Genomic DNA, 18,347 nt, shown 5'->3' with positions numbered 1-18,347 from the left:
CATTTTTTATTTTTTTATTTCATTTGCCTACTTGGGGGGAGGGGGGGGACACAGGAGGACCTATTAGGGAAGATAAATCGATCGAACATGGGGGGGAATGTGGGGGCTGTATGGGGCCAAATTATTATGGGAGGGAATACTATGTGGGGGCAAATTACTAGATGGGGCAGTGTGGGGGCAAATTATTATGAGGGAATACTATGTGGGGGCAAATTACTAGATGGGGCAGTGTGGGGGCAAATTATTATGAGGGAATACTATGTGGGGGCAAATTACTAGATGGGGCAGTGTGGGGGCAAATTATTATGAGGGAATACTATGTGGGGGCAAATTACTAGATGGGGCAGTGTGGGGGCAAATTATTATGAGGGAATACTATGTGGGGGCAAATTACTAGATGGGGCAGTGTGGGGGCAAATTATTATGAGGGAATACTATGTGGGGGCAAATTACTATGTGGGGGAAAATTATTATGAGAGGGACTACTATGTGGGGGCAAATTACTAGATGGGGCAGTGTGGGGGAAACTATCGTGTGGGGGCAAATTGCTGTGTGGGGGCAAATTATTATGGGAGGGACTACTATGTGGGGGCAAATTTCTATCTGGGGGTAGTGTGGGGGAAACTATTGTGTGGGGGTAATTGCTATGTGGGGGCAAATTACTATGTGGGGGAAACTATTGTGTGGGGACAGTGTGGGGTAATTTCTATGTGGGGACAGTGTGGGGTAATTTCTATGTGGGGACAGTGTGGGGTAATTGCTATGTGGAGGCAAATTACTATGTGGGGGCAAATTACTATGTGGGGGCAGTGTGTGGAAAACTATTGTGTGGGGGCAAATTATTATGAGAGGGAATACTATGTGGGGACAAATTACTATGTGGGGGCAAATTATTATGAGAGGGACTACTATGTGGGGGCAAATTACTAGATGGGGCAGTGTGGGGGCAAATTGCTATGTGGGGGCAGTGTGGGGAAATTGCTATGTGGGGACAAATTACTATATGGGGCAGTGTGGGGGCAAATTACTATGGGGGGATTACTATGTGGGGGCAGTGTGGTGGAAATTACTATATGGGGGTGTTGCTATTGGGGAGGCACTATTGGGGCAATTCTATTATTTCTGGGGACACTATACAGGGATTATTGCCTGGAGCACAATAGAGGGTGGTATTATTACTAGGAGTCTCTAGGGGACATTATAGCTGCTGTGGACACTATAGGGACATTTGGGGTAATTTATCAAACTGGTGTAATGCAGAACTGGTTTAGTTGCCCATAGCAGCCAATCAGATTCCACCTTTCATATTTGACAGCTCTTTTGGAAATCCAGTTCTACTTTACACCAGTTTGATAAATTACCCCAATTATATCTTTCAGGGTCACTATTTTTTCAGCAGTATAGTTCCTGGGGCATTGGGGAGCACAACGGGCACAGTATTGGGGGTGGCAGGATGACACTGTGGGGACACCAGGATGAGGAGGTTGATGGAAAAATTGAGAAATCTAACGTGTCTGTGTTACAAACTGTAGAGACGAGATGCGGCTGAAAGAATTTGCCATGGTGGTTTGGGTCAAATGGAGGAGAAGAGGAAATAGAAGGTCTACATGACAGGAGATGTCACTGGATGTAACAGGTATGTGGTGCTGTATTCTCCTCCATGTCTTTTTTATTACAATTATATGTATTTTAAATTTGACGACCAAATTTTTCAGTTTAGGACCCAATTTGGGGTATTTTTTTTTGTCTGAAGATGTCATATGGCCTAAGAAGAGACTGTGGCGCTCATAAAGCACCGCAGCCTCTTCATACAAAAAACTAAACTAAAATGGGGGGGGGGGGCCCAAGTTGGGTAGACAGCCCCGGGCCTATCATGCACTTAATCCGCCCCTGAAGGGGAAGTGTCTCCCCGAAACGCGTCTGGAGTCAAAAACTTGGATGAATACCCCGTTTTCTTATTCAATTTAGTGCACTACAAAGAAAAGGAATCCATCGACTCTATAATAGAGGATTGCGATACGTCATCTAATAGCGCCGGCGAACAAAGGTCTGTGATCCTCACATTGGACTGTGATCAGATATTACCAGTGAGAGACATGTGGGACGCGAGAAGCTCCAGAGCCGGGATGCCGGCTGACACAACGGAGCAGAGATTCGGCAGTAAGTCCCTATTTGACCAGCGGCGCAGGTGAAGGTAAGCCCACACGAGTGGGTATAACACTAGGAGATGTTCCACCAAGTGATTAATAAATGAACTACCATATATGCCGGCGTATAAGACGACTGGGTGTATAAACGACCCCCAACTTTTACACTGAAAATATAGAGTTTGGGATATACTCGCCGTATAAGACTACCCCTTTTTCCACACACAGCAGTACATTACTGCAACCCACCACCATCCCTGGGTACCTCTACCATCCCTGAATCCCACCACCATCCCTGGGTACCACTGCCATCCCTGCATCCCACCACCATCCCTGCATCCCACCACCATCCCTAGATACCACTGCCATCCCTGCATCCCACCACCATCCCTAGGTACCACCGCCATCCCATGGTATCACCACCATCCCTGCATCCCACCACCTTCCTTGTCCTCCCTCCCTGTCTCCCAGACCCTAAACATGTGCGACCTATACCCTGAACATGTTTTTGTTATGTTATTCTTCATATTCACATTCACATATGCACATCTGCGCCGCACTTAGATACGCCGCACGGAGATCTCGCACATGCGCAGGAGCGAGATGCGAGCGGCTGTGAGGATGGCGGTACAAGGAGCATACAAGGTACAGAGCAGGGGGGAGGCATACAAGGTACAAAGCAGGGGGCGGTATACAAGGTACAGCGCAGGGGGGGCATATGCCGTGGGTTACATCGCAGCTCTCAGCTGCTGGGGATACAAGGCAATAGCCCAGGCTCTCTCTGTTGATAATTCGGGCGTCCCGGCACTGCAGCGCCCGAAATACTCGGCGTATAAGGCGACCCCCGACTTTTGACAAGATTTTCATGTGTTAAAAAGTAGTCTTATACGCAGGAATATACAGTATTTTAGCTATTCAGCGAAGAATCCTTGCTGTAACAAATTGAACGCTAGCATATTGCAACACCCAGCAGCCGGAAACTGACACAATTTATAACCAGTTTGTAGCGGTTGAAGCGCTCCTTTGATACTGATCCTTGGACAGACTGTGCATAGACATAGCATAATATCAAACGTCCAGAGATTGATCATTCTAATGGTGTGACTTTTTCAACTGAATATAGGACAATATTTTATTAAGTTTTTATAAATTTGGTGTATTTTGTTATCACACGAAGTTGGTGAATTGCCACCCAAACAGACGGATACTGTTTGCACCAATTTTTCTCTCCAATCAAATTAGTAATTTATATCATACCCAAGACCTGACAAGCCCAATTGGGAATATTAGAGAGAAATTTTTTTGGGAGTCACCAGTACCTGTCCAAATGGTTCTTTCACAGAATACACCTTTGAATAAGCATAGTGTGCTTTGATAGGGAATACGTATTTGTGCTTTGTCAAATGGTTTTAATAGAGTATTTTAGTTCATTGTGATTTTTTATCGTATATGTTGAATAAAGTGTCCTATATTTCCATATACGAGTGACCATTCCATCCTTTTTTTACTATTGAAAAACGCAGTTATGTTTGTCGGGAGAGACGTACCAGAGCGGTGGGTGCAGACTGCCCCGGTGAGATTAATGAGTAAAACCATGTAGAGTTGAGCGAACACCTGAATGTTCGGGTTCGAGAAGTTCGGCCGAACTTCCCGGAAATGTTCGGGTTCGGGATCCGAACCCAACCCGAACTTCGTCCCGAACCCCATTGAAGTCAATGGGGACCCGAACTATTCGGCACTAAAAAGGCTGTAAAACAGCCCAGGAAAGAGCTAGAGGGCTGCAAAAGGCAGCAACATGTAGGTAAATCCCCTGCAAACAAAAGTGGATAAGGAAATGAAATAAAATAAAAAGAAATAAATAAAAATTAACCAATATCAATTGGAGAGAGGTCCCATAGCAGAGAATCTGGCTTCACGTCACCCACCACTGTAACAGTCCATTGTCAGATATTTAGTCCCAGGCACCCAGGCAGAGGAAAGAGGTCCCTTAACAGAGAATCTGGCTTCATGTCAGCAAAGAATCAGTCTGCATGTCATAGCAGAGAATCAGGCTTCACGTCAGACACAACTGTAACAGTCCATTGTCATATATTTAGGCCCAGGCACCCAGGCAGAGGAGAGAGGTCCCATAACTGAGAATCTGGCTTCATGTCAGCAGAGAATCAGTCTGCATGTCATAGCAGAGAATCAGGCTTCACGTCAGCCACCACTGTAACAGTCCATTGTCATATATTTAGGGCCAGGCACCCAAACAGAGGAGAGAGGTCCCGTAACAGAGAATCTGGCTTCATGTCAGCAGAGAATCAGTCTGCATGTCAAAGCAGAGAATCAGGCTTCACGTTAGCCACCACTGTAACAGTCCATTGTCATATATTTAGGCCCAGGCACCCAGGCAGGGGAGAGAGGTCCCGTAACAGAGAATCTGGCTTCATGTCAGCAGAGAATCAGTCTGCATGTCATAGCAGAGAATCAGGCTTCAAGTCAGCCACCACTGGAACAGTCCATTGTCATATATTTAGGCCCAGGCACCCAGGCAGAGGAGAGAGGTCCCGTAACAGAGAATCTGGCTTCATGTCAGCAGAGAATCAGTCTGCATGTCATAGCAGAGAATCAGGCTTCACGTCAGCCACCACTGTAACAGTCCATTGCCATATATTTAGGCCCAGGCACCCAGGCAGAGGAGAGAGGACCCGTAACAGAGAATCTGGCTTCATGTCAGCAGAGAATCAGTCTGCATGTCATAGCAGAGAATCAGGCTTCACGTCAGCCACCACTGTAACAGTCCATTGTCATATATTTAGGCCCAGGCACCCAGGCAGAGGAGAGAGGTCCCGTAACAGAGAATCTGGCTTCATATCACCAGAGAATCAGTCTGCATGTCATAGCAGAGAATCAGGCTTCACGTCAGCCACCACTGTAACAGTCCATTGTCATATATTTAGGCCCAGGCACCCAGGCAGAGGAGAGAGGTCCCTTAACAGAGAATCTGGCTTCATGTCAGCAGAGAATCAGTCTGCATGTCATAGCAGAGAATCAGGCTTCACGTCAGCCACCACTGTAACAGTCCATTGTCATATATTTAGGCCCAGGCACCCAGGCAGAGGAGAGAGGTCCCGTAACAGAGAATCTGGCTTCATGTCAGCAGAGAAGCAGTCTGCATGTCATAGCAGAGAATCAGGCTTCACGTCATCCACCACTGTAACAGTCCATTGTCATATTTTAGGCCAAGGCACCCAGGCAGAGGAGAGAGGTCCTGTAACAGAGAATCTGGCTTCATGTCAGCAGAGAATCAGTCTGCATGTCATAGCAGAGAATCAGGCTGGCTTCACGTCAGCCACCACTGTAACAGTCCATTGTCATATATTTAGGCCCAAGCACCCAGGCAGAGGAGAGAGGTCACGTAACAGAGAATCTGGCTTCATGTCAGCAGAGAATCAGTCTGCATGTCATAGCAGAGAATCAGGCTTCACGTCAGCCACCACTGTAACAGTCCATTGACATATATTTAGGCCCAGGCACCCAGGCAGAGGAGAGAGGTCCCGTAACAGAGAATCTGGCTTCATGTCAGCAGAGAATCAGTCTGCATGTCATAGCAGAGAATCAGGCTTCACGTCAGCCACCACTGTAACAGTCCATTGTCATATATTTAGGCCCAGGCACCCAGGCAGAGGAGAGAGGTCCCATAACAGAGAATCTGGCTACATGTCAGCAGAGAATCAGTCTGCATGTCATAGCAGAGAATCAGGCTTCACGTCAGCCACCACTGCAACAGTCCATTGTCATATATTTAGGCCCAGGCACCCAGGCAGAGGAGAGAGGTCCCGTAACAGAGAATCTGGCTTCATGTCAGCAGAGAATCAGTCTGCTTGTCATAGCAGAGAATCAGGCTTCACGTCACCCAACATTGGAACAGTCCATTGTCATATATTTAGGCCTCGGCACCCAGACAGAGGAGAGGTTCATTCAACTTTGGGTTGCCTCGCAATATAATGGTAAAATGAAAATAAAAAGAGGATTGAATGAGGAAGTGCCCTGGAGTACAATAATATATGGTTATGGGGAGGTAGTTAATGTCTAATCTGCACAAGGGATGGACAGGTCCTGTGGGATCCATGCCTGGTTCAATTTTATGAACGTCAGCTTGTTCACATTGGCTGTAGACAGGCGGCTGCGTTAGTCTGTAATGACGCCCCCTGCCGTGCTGAATACACGTTCAGACAAAACGCTGGCCGCCGGGCAGGCCAGCACCTCCAAGGCATAAAAGGCTAGCTCTGGCCACGTGGACAATTTAGAGACCCAGAAGTTGAATGGGGCCGAACCATCAGTCAGTACGTGGAGGGGTGTGCACACGTACTGTTCCACCATGTTAGTGAAATGTTGCCTCCTGCTAACACGTTGCGTATCAGGTGGTGGTGCAGTTAGCTGTGGCGTGGTGACAAAAGTTTTCCACATCTCTGCCATAATAACCCTGCCCTCAGAGGAGCTGGCCATGACACAGCTGCCTTGGCGACCTCTTGCTCCTCCTCTGCCTTGGCCTTGGGCTTCCACTTGTTCCTCTGTGACATTTGGGAATGCTCTCAGTAGCGCGTCTACCAATGTGCGCTTGTACTCGCGCATCTTCCTATCACGCTCCAGTGCAGGAAGTAAGGTGGGCACATTGTCTTTGTACCGTGGATCCAGCACGGTGGCAACCCAGTAGTCTGCACACGTTTAAATGTGGGCAACTCTGCTGTCGTTGCGCAGGCACTGCAGCATGTAGTCGCTCATGTGTGCCAGGCTGCCCAGGGGTAAGGACAAGCTGTCCTCTGTGGGAGGCGTATCATCATCGTCCTGCGTTTCCCCCCAGCCACGCACCAGTGATGGGCCCGAGCTGCGTTGGGTGCCACCCCGCTGTGACCATTCTTCAGCCTCATCCTCCTCCACATCCTCCTCATCCTCGTCCTCCTCGTCCTCCAGTAGTGGGCCCTGGCTGGCCACATTTGTACCTGGCCTCTGCTGTTGCAAAAAACCTCCCTCTGAGTCATTTCGAAGAGACTGGCCTGAAAGTGCTAAAAATGACCCCTCTTCCTCTTCCTCCTCCTCCTCCTCCTGGGCTACCTCCTCTTCCATCATCGCCCTAAGTGTTTTCTCAAGGAGACATAGAAGTGGTATTGTAACGCTTATAACGGCATCATCGCCACTGGCCATGTTGGTGGAGTACTCGAAACAGTGCAACAGGGCACACAGGTCTCGCATGGAGGCCCAGTCATTGGTGGTGAAGTGGTGCTGTTCCGCAGTGCGACTGACCCATGCGTGCTGCAGCTGAAACTCCACTATGGCCTGCTGCTGCTCGCACAGTCTGTCCAGCATGTGCAAGGTGGAGTTCCACCTGGTGGGCACGTCGCATATGAGGCGGTGAGCGGGAATGCCGAATTTACGCTGTAGCGCAGACAGGCGAGCAGCGGCAGGATGTGAACGCCGGAAGCGCGAACAGACGGCCAGCACTTTATGCAGCAGCTCTGACATGTCAGGGTAGTTGTGAATGAACTTCTGCACCACCAAATTCGCAACATGCGCCAAGCAAGGGATGTGCGTCAAACCGGCTAGTCCCAGAGCTGCAACGAGATTTCGCCCATTATCGCACACCAGCAGGCCGGGCTTGAGGCTCACCGGCAGCAACCACTCGTCGGTCTGTTGTTCTATACCCCGCCACAACTCCTGTGCGGTGTGGGGCCTGTCCCTCAAACATATGAGTTTCAGAATGGCCTGCTGACGTTTACCCCGGGCTGTGCTGAAGTTGGTGGTGAAGGTGTGTGGCTGACTGGATGAGCAGGTGTAAGAAGAGGAGGAGGAAGCTGAGTAGGAGGAGGTGGCAACAGGAGGCAAAGAATGTTGCCCTGCGATCCTTGGCGGCGGAAGGACGTGCGCCAAACAGCTCTCCGCCTGGGGCCCAGCTGCCACTACATTTACCCAGTGTGCAGTTAGGGAGATATAGTGTCCCTGGCCGTGCTTACTGGTCCACGTATCTGTGGTTAGGTGGACCTTGCCACAGATGGTGTTGCGCAGTGCACACTTGATTTTATCGTATACTTGGTTGTGCAGGGAAGGCACGGCTCTCTTGGAGAAGTAGTGCCGGCTGGGAACAACATACTGTGGGACAGCAAGCGACATGAGCTGTTTGAATCTGTCTGTGTCCACCAGCCTAAATGACAGCATTTCATAGGCCAGTAGTTTAGAAATGCTGGCATTCAGGGCCAGGGATCGAGGATGGCTAGGTGGGAATTTACGCTTTCTCTCAAATGTTTGTGAGAAGGAGAGCTGAACGCTGCCGTGTGACATGGTTGAGATGCTTGGTGACAGAGGTTGTGGTGTTGGTGGTACATCCCCTGTTTGCTGGGCGGCAGGTGCCAACGTTCCTCCAGAGGCAGAAGAAGAGGCCGAGGCGGCAGCAGCAGAAGAGGCCGAGGCGGCAGCAGCAGAAGAGGTAGCAGGGGGAGCCTGAGTGACTTCCTTGTTTTTAAGGTGTTTACTCCACTGCAGTTCATGCTTTGCATGCAGGTGCCTGGTCATGCAGGTTGTGCTAAGGTTCAGAACGTTAATGCCTCGCTTCAGGCTCTGATGGCACAGCGTGCAAACCACTCAGGTCTTGTCGTCAGCACATTGTTTGAAGAAGTGCCATGCCAGGGAACTCCTTGAAGCTGCCTTTGGGGTGCTCGGTCCCAGATGGCGGTGGTCAGTAGCAGGCGGAGTCTCTTGGTGGCGGGTGTTCTGCTTTTGCCCACTGCTCCCTCTTTTGCTACGCTGTTGGCTCGGTCTCACCACTGCCTCTTCCTCCGAACTGTGAAAGTCAGTGGCACGACCTTTATTCCATGTGGGGTCTAGGACCTCATCGTCCCCTGCAACGTCTTCCACCCAGTCTTGATCCCTGACCTCCTGTTCAGTCTGCACACTGCAGAAAGACGCAGCAGTTGGCACCTGTGTTTCGTCATCATCAGAGACATGCTGAGGTGGTATTCCCATGTCCTCATCATCAGGAAACATAAGTGGTTGTGCGTCAGTGCATTCTATGTCTTCCACCGCTGGGGAAGGGCTAGGTGGATGCCCTTGGGAAACCCTGCCAGCGGAGTCTTCAAACAGCATAAGAGACTGCTGCATAACTTGAGGCTCAGACAGTTTCCCTGGTATGCATAGGGGTGATGTGACAGACTGATGGGCTTGGTTTTCAGGCGCCATCTGTGCGCTTTCTGCAGAAGACTGGGTGGGAGATAGTGTGAACGTGCTGGATCCACTGTCGGCCACCCAATTGACTAATGCCTGTACCTGCTCAGGCCTTACCATCCTTAGAACGTCATTGGGCCCCACCAAATATCGCTGTAAATTATGGCGGCTACTGGGACCTGAGGTAGTTGGTACACTAGGACGTGTGGCTGTGGCAGAACGGCCACGTCCTCTCCCAGCACCAGAGGGTCCACTAACACCACCACGACCATGTCCGCGTCCTTTACTAGATGTTTTCCTCATTGTTATCGTTCACCACAACAACAAAAATATTATTTGGTCCAATGTATTGAATTCAAATTCAGGCCTTTTTTTTACAGACACTATCTGGCTATCTATTTAGGTACCGTATTTCACTTATACAGGCACAGCAGTAACCACAGATTTAGCTGACTAAAAATTTGAGGCCTATTATTTAGGCGCTGGGTGACAGGTATACGTTTACAGACAGAATTAGACTGGGATATGCACAGTAGCGTGTGTGTGAAGTTATTGAGAATAACCCTATGTGCACCTTGAATCTTATATACCCTTTTAGGGATAGATTTAAAGTAGGTCTGATACAGCAGAAACCACTAAATTAGGAAATTGCAAAATTGGGCATTTGGCGTAATAGTTTCCATACAGTCCCGCACTCAACGCTTACATACGAGTCCCAGGATATAGGCACCCATATAGAGACGGGCTCTGTCTGGAAACAGACAGGTGCAATATTATAGAACTAAGGTTCTCTGCTCTACTTGAATTAATGTAAACCCAATCAGGAGGTTATTTCCTTTTTATAAGAAGTAGACACAGTGATGTTCTTAGAGAGTCTAGTACCCTTACTGATGTTTAGTCTCTGACTTTCATTATCCCCAAAGGCTTACAGGTCTCTTGCAACTATTACGGATTGTACTTGAAACATCATCACTTGTTTCCTCTTCTGTATTGGTGTCCTACTTCGCTAATAATTCTGCTAATATGTCCTGCGAACTCTTTGTTTGTAATTGTCCCTTCTATTTGAAAATTAATAAAAAGAATTTGAAAAAGAAAAAAAAGGAAATTGCAAAATTGGGAATTGTATTTCAACCCAGAACAAAAACTGTGCTTTGACAGACACTAAATAACTTGACCAGCTACAGCAATAATGACAGATTTGGATGAATATAAATTTGAGGCCTATTATTTAGGCGCTGGGTGACAGGTATACGTTTACGGACAGAATTAGACTTGGAATTGCGCAATAGCGTGTGTGTGAAGTTATTGAGAATAGCCCTATCTGCACCTTGAATCTGATATACCCTTTTAGGGATAGATTTAAAGTAAGTCTGATACAGCAGAAACCACAAATTTAGAGAATTGCTAATTTGGGAATTGTATTTCAACCCAGAAAAAAAACTGTGCCTTGACGGACACTAAATAACTTGCCCAGCTACAGCAATAACCACAGATTTAGCTGACTATAAATTTGAGGCCTATTATTTAGGCGCTGGGTGACAGGTATACGTTTACAGACAGAATTAGACTGGGATATGCACAGTAGCGTGTGTGTGAAGTTATTGAGAATGACCCTATCAGCACCTTGAATCTTATATACCCTTTTAGGGATAGATTTAAAGTAGGTCTGATACAGCAGAAACCACTAATTTATAGAATTGCTAAATTGGGAATTGTATTTCAACCCAGAACAAAAACTGTGCTTTGACGGACACTAAATAACTTGCCCAGCTACAGCAATAACCACAGATTTAGCTGACTATAAATTTGAGGCCTATTATTTAGGCGCTGGGGGACAGGTATACGTTTACAGACAGAATTAGACTGGGATATGCACAGTAGCATGTGTGTGAAGTTATTGAGAATGACCCTATCAGCACCTTGAATCTAATATACCCTTTTAGGGATGAATTTAAAGTAGGCCTGATACAGCAGAAACCACTAATTTAGAGAATTGCTAAATTGGGAATTGCATTTCAACCCAGAACAAAAACTGTGCTTTGACGGACACTAAATAACTTGCCCAGCTACAGCAATAACCACAGATTTAGCTGATTATAAATTTGAGGCCTATTATTTAGGCGCTGGTTGACAGGTATACGTTTACAGACAGAATTAGACTGGGATATGGCCAAAAAATAACCACACTATTGATGGTTAAATGCACTTGGTGTGACAGCTTCACCCTGATGTAGGATATAGCCAAAAAACAACCACCAAGAGTTAAATGCACTTGGTGACAGGCTCAGCTTGCCCCTGATGTAGTATATGGCCAAAAAATAACCACACTAATGATGGTTAAATGCACTTGGTGTGACAGCTTCACCCTGATTTAGGATATAGCCAAAAAACAACCACACTATTGAGGGTTAAATGCTCTTGGTGACAGCTTGCCCCTGATGTAGTATATGGCCAAAAAATAACCACACTATTGTTGGTTAAATGCACTTGGTGTGACAGCTTCACCCTGATGTAGGATTTAGCAAAAAAAATAACCACACTATTGAGGGTTAAATGTACTTGGTGGCAGCTTGTGCTGGCGCACCACAAGACACAAGTTGGCCGCCGATCACCCCAGTAAAAAGTGACTGAAAAACGCTCTGGGCAGCCTAAAAACAGTGAGCAATTGAATAGCAGCAGTTCAATCATCCACAGCTGCAGATCGATCTCTGAATGAAGTCTTTTGGAGGAGTTAATCACTGCCTAATCTCGCCCTAACGTCGCAGCTGCAACCTCTCCCTATACTGATCAGAGCAGAGTGACGTGCGGCGCTACGTGACTCCAGCTTAAATAGAGGCTGGGTCACATGGTGCTCTGGCCAATCACAGCCATGCCAATAGTAGGCATGGCTGTGACGGCCTCTTGGGGCAAGTAGTATGAAGCTTGTTGATTGGCTGCTTTGCAGCCTTTCAAAAAGCGCTAAGAAAGTGACGAACACCGAACCCGAACCCGGACTTTTACGAAAATGTCCGGGTTCGGGTCCGTGTCACGGACACCCCAAAATTCGGTATATACAGTTCGGGTTCGCTCATCCCTAATCAGCATCTTTGAAATAATAAATCAAGGTGAAAATGCATATTCTGTTACAATATTAGGCAAGAATAATGTAAATCTACAGTATATATCAATAGGCCCAACATTGTTTTGCTCTAATATACCGTAAAGCGAATCTGTCACCAATTACCTCCCTATCGGACTGTTTGCATAGACACATACCGTAGGTATATTTCACTCGATTTTTCTTTTGTTGATCTGAGGTTTCAGATATTAAGAAAGAGTATTATAACTCCTGAACAGAGCCTCAGATCAACAAAAGAAAAACAGCTATTTAATCAGGTGAACCACAGCTATGTGTCTATGCAAACAGTTGGAAAGGGATGTCACTACTGACAGGAGATTTACAAGAAGTGCTACAAAGCAGGGGGCTAGATTAAATAAAATAAAAAAGTCACATACATAGCCACTGCAGCCAGTCACTAAAACAGCAGGCACCCACTAGCCATAGAACGTGCTCCGCTCCAGAGCAGGTACCATTTTTAAAGACCAAACATCTGCAGTACACGGTTGGTGGATGTTATGAAGGGGTTAAGGATAGATACTGCTTCTCCTTTTTTTTTTATCCACTCCCAATCTGGTCTTCAGAAACTGCATTAACCCCTTGATGACCAGTGGACATCATCACTTTAAATTTGGTGCCTGCCCCGAGGACAGCATGCACCATAGCAGTCGGGTTACCGCTGTTTCTCAAACAGCAGAGGCCCAGGCTTAATGTCTGTGATTGTCAATAACGTAGTTCATAGACATTTAACCCCTTAGATGCCACGTTGTAAAAAAAGACCAAAGGGGTACATTTATTAAGACTAGAATTTTAGATGGCGATCTTAATAAGCCCTTGCACAGGGGGTGGATCACCAAAGTTATGTAGTGGCGCCAGCCTCTACATAACTTTGGCAAATCCACCGCTGATTCTACATGTAGGACAACTTCTTAAAAAGCTTCATAAAACAAACATAGAAAATTATGAATAAGACAGGCATGCCGGCCCATCCCCTTCCCCGCTCACATCACGCCCCCTTTTTTAGACCTTGGCTTGAACACGGAAGAAGTCACAGATTCTGCTGCAACATGGCATGTGACAGAATCTGCACCCTCATACGGCCATGTGAACAGAAAAATAAAGAAAGTTTTGGCTCTGGGAAGGCAAGGAGAAAAAAGAAATGCAAAAGTGGAAAATCGCCCAAGCCTCTAAGGGGTGTAGCAGCCCCTTCAATGTTAAAAGAGCAACAATCATTTTGAAATCACTTAAAAATCTTTTTCAAACAAAAATTATAACAATTCTATGGTGTACAAATGTTTTTAAAAACTCAGGTCGAAGTTGTATTCTATAGCCTTGATTTGCTCATCTCTAATCACATGGATACAATTATGTATTTTAAGGTGTTTTCCAAGCAGATACGTAATCAGTATCTAATTGGTGGGGATCCAACACCTGGGACTCCCACCAACCAGGTGTTTGAGGCAGCAGCACTCACAGTAGCACTGCGGCCTTCTCCAGCTTTTCCTAGGCCGTGTGATGTCATGTTCATCGTTCACATGGCCTAGACGTCGCTCAGCCCCACTGAGGTGAAAAGGGCTGTGCAGTGATAACAAGCACAGCCGCTATGCAATGTACGGAACTGTGCTTGGTGAGGTCACGGTGCTACTGTGAACACCAATGCCTTCTCAAAGAATTGACCAGCGAGGTGCCGGGTTTTCGGACCCCAAGGGTCAGATAATAATGACCTATACAGAGGTTAGGTCATTAATATAAGACACTTGGAAAAACACTATAATGCTTTATAAACCTCTTTAATACTTAAGGCTGCCCATAGATTTTTTAGAGTTTTTTCAGATGAGAAGTAGAATCTGACCTTTAGGTTTTCTCTCCCTTTGTGATCCACACCTGGTTTTAGCTTCAAAACTGCATCTGAAAACTTGATCAACATCTGACCATGTATGGGCAGCCTTAATAGCACACAGCTTAGTTGCTTGTTTTCACCTTTTAAATTTGTAAATTTCGGATTACATTTACTTGCAGGCTTGATTCTGTGAGGAACAAAACTTGGGTGGCTGGGTTTGGAGTAATTTCATCTGGATTGGCAGTTCTGTCTAGTTTTGGCCTGCTGTTGCTATGTGGAGTGCCCTTTGTCGTTACTGTTGCAAATGCTCCATTTCTCATTCTTGGTAAGTTTTTAGATATCTAATATACTTGTGGCTGACTTATTAAGAATGGTGTTTCGTCCACTCCAAGGTAATGTTTTTGTTTAAAATGTATTGGCCACACACCATTGCTAAAAAAGACAAAGTGGCCAGACTATTTTTTTTAAACCTGGTCTTTATTTATGAGCACTGAGCGTTAAATTATGACTAATTTCCAACTTTGAACATACATCTTGATTTTTGTTGGAGGCACTTAATTGACATTCCACTATTTCGATATCTGACAGTAGATAACTGCTCTTCTTACAGATGTAGCAGCGCTAGCGATCACAGTAGAATCGCGTGAGTGCAGAGCGATATCCTGTTTCATTAACTAACGAAGCTCATAAAAAGAGTAGTATCATATGGTAGTATTTGTCCCTGCTTTCCGTGTCTTTGTAGCATGATGTCACTGGTAGAATCACAGGAATCAAGATAGAGCGGAGGTGCACCCCCTGAGCTGCCACACAGTCCCCTGTCCCTGCCTACTTGCACCACCCACCCTAGGTGACAGAGCGCAACTGGGCGACAGTCCCTAACCCACTAAGTGCAAGCAGAGAGAAAGAGACAGCAGGGAAGAGGACAGCCACTGAGAAGTAACACTAAGCGGACAAGAGGTAGAACAAAAACGGAAGGCGAGGTGTGTCAACTAGCCGAGGTCAGTCCAGGAGGTCACGGCAGAACAAGGGAAGAGGCAAAGACAAATCTGTAAACAAGCCAAGGTCAAAATCTGAGAGGTAGCGTCAAGGTACAGGGAGCAGGCAGAAGAGGTGTCAAGAGGCGGATCGAGGGTCAATTCCAGAGGTAGCTTAATAACAATAAAGTACACAGCCTATAGGACGAAAATCACAGGCAACCTGACAGTAAATGAGTGCTGAACGTCCCGCCTCCTCTGTCACCATGGCGACCGGGACACCGCACACAGGAGAGCGCAGCCAGGAGACGTGAACTCTCTGGCTGCCGCGATATCAGAGGCCGATGGCGGCGCAGGGAACAGGAAACCCGGCGTCTGCCTCTCGTAACAGTACCCCCCCCCCCCTCCATGAGGAGCCTCCGGACCCAAGAATTGTGGAGGGGGTTTCTCAGGGTGTTCCCGGTGAAATTTAGTAATTAACCTGGAAGCATGCATCCTAGATCTAGGTATCCAGGACCTCTCCTCAGGTCCAAAACCTTTCCAGTGGACCAGGTATTGAAAGGAATTTCTAATCTTTCTGACATCTATTATTTTAGAAATAAGGAATTCCTCCTGTCCCTTAACCTCCACAGGTGGAGGAGGTTCTTTAACCAGAACCACTGGTGATACATATTTCTTAAGTAACAACTTATGAAACACATCATGTATACCGAAGGAATAGGGTAGCTTAAGTCTAAAAGATACTGGGTTAATAAGCTCAATAATATTGTATGGTCCAATGAAACGCAGCGAGAGTTTCAAGGCAAGCTTTTTAGTCGACAACCACACCTTATCGCTGAATACAAAATTTACCCCCTTGGAACATCTCTTATTGGCATGTTTACACTGGGTTTCCTGGGCCTTTTCCAGGTTCAATTGAACCTGTGCCCAGACTGTGCACAGTCTAGAGGTAAAAGAATCTGCCTGTGGGTTGAGTGAGGATACAGAGGGATTTGAACTAAAGCGAGGATGTAAACCACTGTTACAAAAAAAGGAGACACCCCCGTGGAAGAATTAACCCGATTGTTGACGGCAAATTCTGCCAATGGGAGGTATCTCACCCATAGGAATTGATTATGCGATACATAGCACCTTAGAAAAAGCTCCACTGCCTGATTTAACTGTTCCATCTGCCCATTGGTCTGTGGATGGAAAGCAGACGAAAAGGATAAAGAGATGTTGCATCTTCTACAAAAAGCCCTCCAAAAGCTAGAAACAAACGGAACGCCACTAACAGAGACTATATTCTCAGGGACACCATGCAGACTTACCACATGTTCAATGAACAAGGATGTGTAAGGTCTTTGCATCAGGGAGCTTACTTAAAGGAACAAAGTGCACCATCTTGCTAAAACGGTCAACCACTACCCACACCACTGACTTCCCCTTAGAGTGGGGCAGATCAGAAATAAAATCCATGGAGATGTGAGACAATGGCTTACAGAGAATGGGTAGTGGTTGTAGTTCACCAGCGGGATGTGTTCTTGGGATCTTAGACCGGGCACAAACATCGTAAGCTAAAACATAAGACCATACATCTTTAGACAAAGTGGGCCACCAGAAAGACCTCAGCAGCAATTCCCTAGTGGCAGCAATACCTGGATGACCACAGAGCACGGAGTCATGACATTCACCCAATAATTGAACATGAAAGCATTCTGGAACAAACAACTTATCTGCCGGTGTTTGTGGAGGAGCAAGTTGCTGAGCCTGTTGAATCTCAGAGGAAAGATCCGCAGAAACTACTGCGACAAAGATGCTTGTCGGCAAGATGGGTTCCGGGGGGTATCAGGAGGTTGGACGGCATTAAAACTTTGGGACAAAGCATCTGCCTTAACATTTTTACTTCCTGTATATAGAAAAGTTCAGACGGCTAACTCCTTGTAATCAGGGTCAGGTGCTCTGGTCTGATTTTAATCACCCTATTCAAAAGCAGATTGTACAAAAAAAATATGATCGGCACTCTACCAATGGTAGTAATGTGGGGCAACTAAAATGAGGTTAACACTATTTAATAACATTTATAACTACAATAATAAAATTGCAATACATAGATAAAAAGATACATATAAAATAAATATAGCGATAAGAATCTACTGGATGGGATTATAAGTCCAAGTATATACTACTGAGGAACCCACTGAGGAAGAAGTAGTGATTACTTTGAAACGCGTCTGGGAAAGTCGAGAAATGTTCGCTCACAAAGTCCTTGGAGCATGGCCATGCGATCTATAGGAAAATTTGAATAAGGACTTCTACATTCAATGTCCTCTGTAGAGATTATCTTCACGATATTTGGAGTATACAGCACAATAGCTGCGGACTGAGACAACGCCCGGATTAACTCCATTGCGAAATTTAAACTATCGAAAAATCTAAAGAAACTTTCGGAACCGACAAACGATTTGGAGCACAGAGCACTTACTTGTGGGACGCCACAGAAACAAGGGCCAGCTCGAAACAGTGAGTAAAACACCCAATACACTGAATCATTGGTCGGAAACACTACAGAGAGACTATTTATACCCTATATGCAGCAATATATTCTCATGCGTTTTACTACTATCTATGTGATATAAATCATGCGCTTTTTTCATTCACTCCATAATTGAATAAAAGCCGTATTATACTGAAAGCTACCTCAGGAGGATGCCAATAGTATAAACTTGGATTTATAATCCCATCCAGTAGATTCTTATTGCTATATTTATTTTATATGTATCTTTTTATCTATGTATTGCAATTTTATTATTGTATGTTATAAATGTTATTAAATAGTGTTAACCTCATTTTAGTTGCCCCACATTACTCCCATTGGTAGAGTGGCGGTCGTATTTTCTTTGTACATTTTTACTTCCTGTTCTGAAAGTAATAGAAAAGTTAAAACGAGTAAAAAACAGGGCCCATCTGGCTTGTCTAGTATTAAGGCATTTGGCCGCCTCAAGAAAAACGAAGTTCTTATGTTCAGTGAAAACAGTAATACGGTGTCTAGCCCCTTCTTGTAGCCAGTAACTCGCGGTTTCCAATATAGTAATTTCTCTCCGAAGGAGAAA

The 18,347-nt window shown here is 45.9% G+C and overlaps 1 protein-coding gene across 4 annotated transcripts in view; it reads left to right on the top strand.

The window, feature by feature from the left end:
• Positions 1–18,347, top strand: part of LOC122938850 (patched domain-containing protein 3-like) — a 54,063-nt gene that overhangs the window by 23,276 nt on the left and 12,440 nt on the right. For 3 of the 4 annotated variants that reach the window (XM_044294690.1, XM_044294691.1, XM_044294693.1), the window contains one exon: positions 14,461–14,606. In XM_044294690.1, the coding sequence (XP_044150625.1) occupies positions 14,461–14,606 (146 nt within the window). Of the gene's footprint in view, positions 1–2,075; positions 2,195–14,460; positions 14,607–18,347 lie in introns of those variants that run through there. The other variant, XM_044294692.1, reaches the window with a different exon arrangement.

The sequence above is a fragment of the Bufo gargarizans genome, chromosome 5, assembly GCF_014858855.1.
Source record: "Bufo gargarizans isolate SCDJY-AF-19 chromosome 5, ASM1485885v1, whole genome shotgun sequence".
Classification (NCBI taxonomy): domain Eukaryota; kingdom Metazoa; phylum Chordata; class Amphibia; order Anura; family Bufonidae; genus Bufo; species Bufo gargarizans.
The sequence above is the reverse complement of the archived record's forward strand: the minus strand, read 5'-3'. Positions and strand labels throughout refer to the sequence as shown.